The sequence below is a fragment of the Corvus brachyrhynchos genome, unplaced genomic scaffold, assembly GCF_000691975.1.
Source record: "Corvus brachyrhynchos isolate BGI_N302 unplaced genomic scaffold, ASM69197v1 scaffold376, whole genome shotgun sequence".
NCBI lineage: Eukaryota > Metazoa > Chordata > Aves > Passeriformes > Corvidae > Corvus > Corvus brachyrhynchos.
The window spans coordinates 1,385,301-1,393,666 of NW_008238966.1; the positions used below are offsets into that span (position 1 = coordinate 1,385,301).

Genomic DNA, 8,366 nt, shown 5'->3' on the forward strand with positions numbered 1-8,366 from the left:
GCTTGGGGAAAGCAGCTCCCAGAGTCGTGTGTCATCCTGCCCAGCTGGGCATCTTCTACACCCTGGGCAAACTCTGCTTCAGCTAGTTTGGCTGCTTCTGCACTGTGTTGACTTTGTCATCCCTCTAAGTGCACCAAGAGGATTAACAAAAGGCCACAATCTGTCAGAATCAATAGTAGGGAAGCAAGAGTGGAAAAAATACAGCAAATTAGTCACCAGCAGGGACTGTTTTTAGCTACTATCTTTGAGACCATGCAAAATATGCCTGGAAGGCTGAAAGGCCTCACCTGGGAAATGTTTCTTATCCCAATTCTTCCCCTGGAGCTGAAGCCAGAGCCACGAGGGTGTTGCCACCTCTATCCCCAGCAGAAGGAGCAGCTGGAAGATGCCCAGCACTGCCCATGCACCATCTGAGGCTCGGGAGTGACACATGTGAGCTGCCTTGTCCCCTGCAAGGATCGAAACTGTCCTTTTTGTAAGGGCAGCTCCTTAATGAGGGTTAAACCCTCTTTAATCTGGGGGTTTCAGAGTTTACAGTTGTTTGGCTGTTCACCTCACAAATTCTCTGGTGGTGCTTCCGAAGTAAGCAATTCTGAGGAAGAAGTGTTATCCTCCTCAAGTGACACGCTGCACTCTGTGACCACACCTGGGGGTCCCATCCTTTTCCTTCTTGCAGTCACCTTTCAGATATTCCTGCCATTTAGAGACAAAAATAATTTTATTCAGAAGGATTGGCCTTGTCAGAATGCCCAGAGGGAGCTACTCTGACCACTCTTTAAATCAGTGTCTCCCCCATCTCCTGATCACTGTTTCACAACAGATCGGTCCTTGTTTCACTAAGACAACCCAGGAAGCAGACTTCATTGCTTATTTGAGCTGAGTTTCACAGCAGTCAGCCAGAGACAATTACATATTGTAAAGGAAGAGATTCTGGCCTGCGCTGTGTTTGGTTTCTTGTGGGTTTGGGTTTTTTTTAATTCATCAGCTCCAGGAAGACCAAGGGCATTCATTTTGCCACGCTCCCAAAAATGTGCAGCTTAGGTAGATTTGGCCCTGGCTCTCACTGGCTACTGGATAATAAAGACCTCTAGGCCTCTTGCCAAACCTCTGTCATCTCATTTTTAATCCCAAGACCCTTCTGCCTTCATGTCTTCTAGCCCAAAGTGTGCCTCATTCCCCAATCTGACATCTGGTTTTCCTCGAAAGCCAGAGATCCTTCCACCTCTCCCATATCTGGGAGAAGCACCAGCAGAGATGTAATTTTCTGCCTCGCTGTCCTTCCAGTGAGAAGGGCACATCATCCCATTTTCTACAAAAAAGAACTGCCTTTTACAAAGCTTGAGGGTGGAGGCACATTTCAAGTGTCACGTCTCCCTTGGACCCCCCAGAGAAAAAGGAGACATTCCAGGATGAGAAAAGCCATGTTTCCCTTTCCTTTACCCAGGTAACCATCCCCTCTGCTCTTTACACCTACAGAGACTCAGGTAATGGCTGCTGCAAAGGGCCGGAGGAGGTGGGAGGCACACAGCAGGGAGGAACATCCTCAAATTAGGATGCTGACGCTGGAGTCAGAGGTGACAGTGCTCTGGGCAAGCCTCCAGGCCTTGCTGGCACAGGCACAGTTGTTAGAAAGAGTGAGCATTAACAGCCTGAGTCAGACTCTCCCTCCTGCCCCAGTCCTTTCTGCTAATATTTATTAACTTGACTATTTCAGTACTAAAGACCCAGCATAGCTGAGCTCTGAATCAGATTTCTTGGTAATAACCACCCCAAAGCATAACATTTCTCCTCCCAAGGTGGACAGAAGGCTGTGGAACATCTTTGTCCCTGAAGGAAACAGGAAAATTTGCAGACAAACTGTGCTGGCTGTCTTCACTTTCTTCCTTCTCCTCCTCCTCCCCCGGTGGAAACTGCTGGTAACGCTTTCCAAGGTGCCTTGCCTCAGATCACCTCTTTCCTTGGATGCTCTCCTCTGAAAGGGGGAAGATGGATTATTGGAGCATCCCTGAGCCTCTGGAAAGGAGGGCAGTGAAAAAGAACATCAGTTAAAAGGGGCTGCAGGTGATCTGCTCTGCAGCACTGATTTTGCACTGGGCAGGAAGGTGAAACGCCTCACAGCGCTCACATTTGTTCATTCCTGAGGAAACTGGAGCCCTGACCTGTGCAGGTAACAGCTATGCTCTGGACACATCAGCTCCTGACAAAGAACTGCACCTTTGGGACAGCTGTTTTCCTCAAGCAGATGTACATTTGCAGTCAGCAAGCTTGTCTTTGCAATTACCAGCCCCAGACGTGTTTGCATAATCACAAAATGCTGCATTCCCTGGGGTGCAGCTCAGTGCAGTGGTGGTCAGAGAGGGAAATCCAGCTGAGGCTGCAGTTTAGGCAGATATTTCATTTAACCACAGACCTGTCAACAGGACTCAGAAGCCTGGGACTCTCTGGAGACACCTATGATCTAAAACTCTCCTGCACACCCCTCATGGCCGTGGACACACCACCGATTCCTGCAGTGGAGAGACAGCTGGAGGGGTGGGATAGACATTGCATGGAGAGCTCATCACCTAAACCTTGTCTGTCAGCCCACATCCATCCCAGTCCTTCCCTGCCTCAGCCATCCACATCTCCCTGGCTGGTGGCATTTTTGCATCAGTTTTGTCTGAACCAACCCAGATTCATCCCCAGCAGAAAACTGCTGCTTGTCTTCACAGGGTCACCCTCTCAGCAGCCTCTCTTTTTGGGAGCTTATCCATAGCTTCTGCTGGATTTAGAGAGAGCCAGACCGAGCCACAGAGTGGGGAATCAAATTTCTAGGCAGCTACATCGACTTGCTGAACATGCATGGGGGATTGCAAAGTCCTTCTTCACAGCCTGTGAGTGCAGAGTGAGGCTGGTGGTGCTTTCCCAGAGAGCTGGTGATTTACTGGGGGTTTTGGTTTTATTGTCTCAGTGGTCAAGGACACCAAATGCAACAGGAGCGCTGAGCTTGCTCAATCAGTTTTGCAAACTTCACATGAGATGCCCAGCAAGAGATACTGAAAGGAGGGAAAATTCTCACTTTTGGATACATTTGCTGACTACCACATGAAATCTGCATTTTCCAGGGTTTTCCCAAGGCAGCACAGCCCATAAAAGCCCCAGAGACTCAGGGTTGGAAGCAAGCACCTGCTCCAACCGACTGTCCTAAGCAAAATGATTTCACCTGCTAGCAGGAATCTGGGGTGAGGAGGAGAGACAGACAGCACATACAGGTTTGCTTGAAAAGTGAGATCAGAACATAAGAGACAAAATAGTGACAAGTTTTAAGGAAATCAGAAGAAGAGATGAGGAAAAACCACATTGGGATGATGAAGAGAGTGGGCAGCAGAAGATCAGATTTTCTGTTTGGAGATAACTGGACTTCCTTACTCTGGACAGAAGAGGAACTCGTACTCAAAAGTTAGAATAAAATACAAATAGAAAAGGCCTGAAGTGTCTATTTGAGAACTGTGCTGACACTTTTAATATCAGTATGAGTAATGCTGTTTGATACATTAATGGTTTTTCTGCTTTGTGAGTGGGATTCTCTGCATCCCAGACTTCGAGGAGCTTTGTGTGCTGCTGCCTGAATAAGCTACATCCCTCCAGAAAAATTGAATTATGAAAATAAAAAAGAAAGCATTGATAGACAACTCTTGAACAACCCACAGAAAAATATGAGATGTGTTTGGGGGCCTTTTATGGGTGATGACATTCACTCACCAGCTGTATAACTCTGTAAATCTATTTACACAACTCCCTCTTCATGACTACGGGGTATATGTGATGGCCTCTGCCTTTGTGGGGGGCACAGAGGTACTTTCAGCTGAGCAAATAATTATTTATAACTGGTTTATAAACCTTATTACTGCGCAGGTCCAAAATGACTGCAGGGAAGTGATCCTGCAGATGTAGCTGTGGTTGTTACGGCATTGACCACATCCGTTTATTAAAAAGAAGACTGCAAACTAATTCTTGGGGGTTTTTTCCTATGTTTTTTCTCCTTAAATGCTACAGAAAACGGGCCCCGTCTCCTCGTGGTAGCAGAGCAAGCTAAAATCTTCTCCCACCGCGGCGGCAACGTCACACTGCCATGCAAATTCTACCACGAGCACACGTCCACGGCCGGCTCAGGAACACACAAAATCCGCGTCAAGTGGACCAAACTCACCTACGATTACCTCAAGGAAGTGGACGTGTTTGTGGCCATGGGACACCACAGGAAGAGCTATGGGAGCTACCAGGACAGGGTGTCCCTGAGGGAGAGCAGCGAGAACGATGCCTCACTCGTCATCACCAACATCATGCTGGAGGACTACGGGAGGTACAAGTGCGAGGTGATCGAAGGGCTGGAGGATGACACGGCAGTGGTGACCCTCAATTTGGAAGGTAGGTGACACCTGAGCTACACTTTGAGTCAGATTTATGTGGTGTTGGCGAACACGTGCTTTGTTTTTACCTCCTAGAGCTGCTGCTATTGTGTTATCAGTGATATTGTATTGTCACTGATGTTATCAGTGATAACAGCAAGCTGAGAAGCAGAATTCATTGTGCTCTGGGGAATCTTGGCCTGACAGCCCATGAGAACAACCATAAATTGGAAGAGCATTAGGACTACTATAACTTATGCTAGCCTAAGGAATATTCAGGTTCCAGCCAGACCTGGTGTGAGAGGAGCCAAGAAAGGATGAACAAACACAGTATCAAGAGGTCCACATGTTTTTAATTTGCTCCTGTTGTCTTGCGGAAGCCACTGCATCTTTTTGCCTAGGTGAAATTATATTAAATTCCTCCCTAATAGTAACTTTACAAAACTTCAGGATATTTCACATTATCCAGAAAATACAAATCTTCTTGCAAAGATGAAAAATGTTACAGTAGTTGTCCGGAGACAGTGGGTTTGGGTTTTTCCAGCCTTATAATTACTTAAATTAGATCTTTATATTGCCTGCCAAGACAACTTGTACATGTATTGTCTACTCATTTTCTTGAGCATTGTTCTTGAAAACAGCAGAGTAAAAAGCATTGGAAAAGTAGTGAAACGGATTTAAAGAGGAAAAAATTTCAGCTTTCCTTACTTCTTGAGCAATTCAGATGCATTTTATGAGTTTCCATGCATGTAAAAGAGTGTTTGGCCCTTTTTGTTTCCCCAAAGCACCGCACTGAACACAGAGGTAATTAAAAGTTTCATGACGACCTATCACATATTCTCACACTTACCAGCAAGCGTGTGCCAGAGGGATCCTGAGAGAGGGAGAGTAGAGGAAAGGAGGAAAGGAAAGGAGGAAAAGAAGAAAAGAGGAAAAGGAGAAAAAGAAAAGGAAAAAGAGAAAAGGAAAAGGAAAGAAAGGAAAGGAAAAGGAAAAGGGGGAAAGGAAAAGGAAAAGGGGGAAAGGAAAAGGGGAAAAGGAAAAGAAGAAGGGGTAAAGAAAAAAGGGAAGGGAAGGGAAGGGAAGGGAAGGGAAGGGAAGGGAAGGGAAGGGATATACAGTTACCCTGCACAATAAGACTGTCTGAGTGGTTCTTGGAACCAAACAGATGTCATGGGCTTAGTTTACTTCTTTATCTATTCTTCCATTCCTGGCTGGAGGCCACAGAAACTTCCTATTTCTAAGTGCAGAAAGACCCTGCCCAGTTTCCATGCCAGCAGGGTGGTGCATTTAGGTTGCTCCATCCCACAGAACTCGTCTTCAACAAGAACATACCCTGTTCTTTTCGAACTTATGAGATAAAGAAAAATGGGCATTTACAAGTTCAATTTAAATTCTGTAAAGCAGTTATGAGTGAAGACAGAATTGAGCTGGAGGAGAAAACTCTCTATTCCTCTCTGCTGGCCAAAAGCTCTTGTGTGATCAGCCTTCCCTCCACTGGGGCTGCTCAGCCACTGAAGGGAGAACAGCTCCTCTTGGCAGGCTCAGCTTTGCCTGAGTGACACAGGGCTCTCCTCCCCTGCCCAGCCTCTTGCTTCCTCTGCAGCAGAAGTTCATTATTTTTCTGCTGTTAAAAGCGAGGGGGTTCTGCTGTGAGTGTTTCCTGCTGTGCCTGGGAAGGGGAGATGCTGATGAACATGGAGGCAGAAGAGGTTTGCCTGAAGCTTGGTGCAAATGCTTGTGCACATGCAGAAATCCACACTTGAAAGGCATTATTTGATTGATACTACAGTGAGAAAGCAGTGAGAAATCGTTTCTTTACTGCATGCAGTAACACGACTAAAATAAAGGAGATTTTCTACCTTTTTTACTGTTACTGTTTTGTAATATAGCACCAGCCTTGGCTACAAGGCCAGGGTCCCTCCTCCAAAATAAGGAAATTCATAAGTAGAGAAGGAATCATATTTCTTCAGCCAAGTATGTTCCAACCTGTGCTCGAAGGAAAGTTTATATATTTTAATCAGTGCCTGGCTGACATAAGGAACAATGTCTTTTCAATTATTTTTGTCACACAGGGGACAGGTGTAAGACTGTTCATTTCTGACAACATGGAGTGGTGTTTCTTAAACTGGCAGGCACATTTCCTTTCAAAACCTCATGGTAAAATGTAACCTTCCAAGTGAGATAGGAGTGGTGAGAGCGTCTGTGTCAGTCCTGCTTGTGTCAACCAAATCCAGTTATTTTGGGTCTATGGCACACTGAAGTTTCCTAATAAAAAGATAAGTATTAAAATACACTAACATTACAATGGAGGTATAGAACAGATAGAATACATTCCTCTGCTTGCATGGCCCTGTGCTTATTTGTTCAGCTCACCTGCAGCTTTTTGTGGTTCTGGCATTAATTGCCATTTAATGTATTTGAGCAAAGCAGAACAGATTGGGGGGGAAAAAAACCCCACAATGTTTGGACAAAAATTAAAATACATCAACCCATTCTAACATTCTACATGTGGTGTAAATAATCAGGTTAATCTCACGGCGGGAATGACTTGCATCAGTAGCCTGATGTCCTGAGGTGGTGGCCTTAAGGATGTTAATTGGCATCAAAGCCATTTACACCCAGGAGTGCCCAGGAGCGGTGCAAAGCAGCTGATGGCTCCCATGTGAGCTCCCCGCGCAAAACCCATGGCTGTGTATCAATATCAAAATTGTTGACCTCCACCTGGATGGACCCTTTTTCTTCTCCCACTGTGATAGCATTCTATTCTTACTAGCCTTAAAGGCCTTCTGGGATTGTCATTAAATAAAGCATTCATAATAGCTGGGCACTTTTAGCTTTGAAAGAAACACTGAAATTAGATTCAGTCTGAGTTTGTTACACACTTTACATTTTTGTGATATGTTTTCTTCATTTTTCTTTAATTCAGAACCACAATATTTTTGCCCTAGACTAGAGAGATTGTGCTGAGCACCAGCTAAAGCTCGGAACAGGAACTCATTTGTGGTTTTCCACAACCACCAGCTTAGGATCTGTTCAGGCTATTCATTTTCATCCCATTTGTAGCCTGAAATACAAGGACCAGTCTAAGGGCTCGGGAGGGTTGTGCAGGGCACAGCAGCTGCAAGAAGTGTCAAGTACTGAGGAAAGCAGGACATTCTTTATGGAGAATCAACCTCATTGCCAAAGCCATTTTCTCTCTCTGAACTGGCCTTACTCTCCTCCTGCACATAAAATATGGATCATGGGTTTTACACTCTTTGTTCAGTGTTCTGAAAGTCAAAAGCCTGACATATTAAAAGGTCTCCAACAGCAGGCAGATACTGTTGTCCTAGTCATAAGCAAAGAATGAATTGTTAGCTTACATTAAATTTTCTTTAGGGCAGCTTTTTACAGTCCTACACTAAATTTTCTTTATGTTTGTGCCTTACTAGTTTATTTTCTCATTAATACCTGGCCCTGTAATGAATCTCACTGCACTGGGTTTGTGAGCTTGACCTCTCAGGCACGTGAAGGTTCCAGCCCTCAGCTACTGCTCAGGCACAGGTTTTGTGTGCCTTTATTTCAGGAGAACCGTGGGAGAGGTGACAGAGAAAGTGGGACAATGCTAAACAGCCAAAGGCAGATTTTTACTATTAGAGTTTTTTTTAATGGTTTCTCTCTTCAAAGGGAGGTGAGAGCTGAACATGCAAAGTTTGCAATACAGGCTATAAAATAATTACTTTTTACTTCCAACGCTAGTGGGAATTTGAAGATCTGCTTAAAGTCATTAAAAACCTCTGTAGAAAGCAGCTTCTAGATAGAAGCTAATTCTTTGTGTGGCTCCCCAAGAACCAAAAACCACCAGCATTCGTGTTCTTGCTTCAAGGTATGTTGGCCTTTAAGTCCAAGACAGAAATAAAAACCCAGGCCTCCCTTTCAAAACCAGACTCTTTACTTTAAAATAGCTCAAACAGATCCATCAGCCTCATATAAACA

General features: G+C 44.9%; 1 protein-coding gene across 3 annotated transcripts in view; it reads left to right on the top strand.

The window, feature by feature from the left end:
- Positions 1 to 8,366, top strand: part of HAPLN1 (hyaluronan and proteoglycan link protein 1) — a 47,966-nt gene that overhangs the window by 34,513 nt on the left and 5,087 nt on the right. For all 3 annotated transcript variants that reach the window (XM_017738687.1, XM_008637167.2, XM_017738688.1), the window contains exon 3: positions 4,036 to 4,407. In XM_017738687.1, the coding sequence (XP_017594176.1) occupies positions 4,036 to 4,407 (372 nt within the window). The remainder of the gene's footprint in view (positions 1 to 4,035; positions 4,408 to 8,366) is intronic.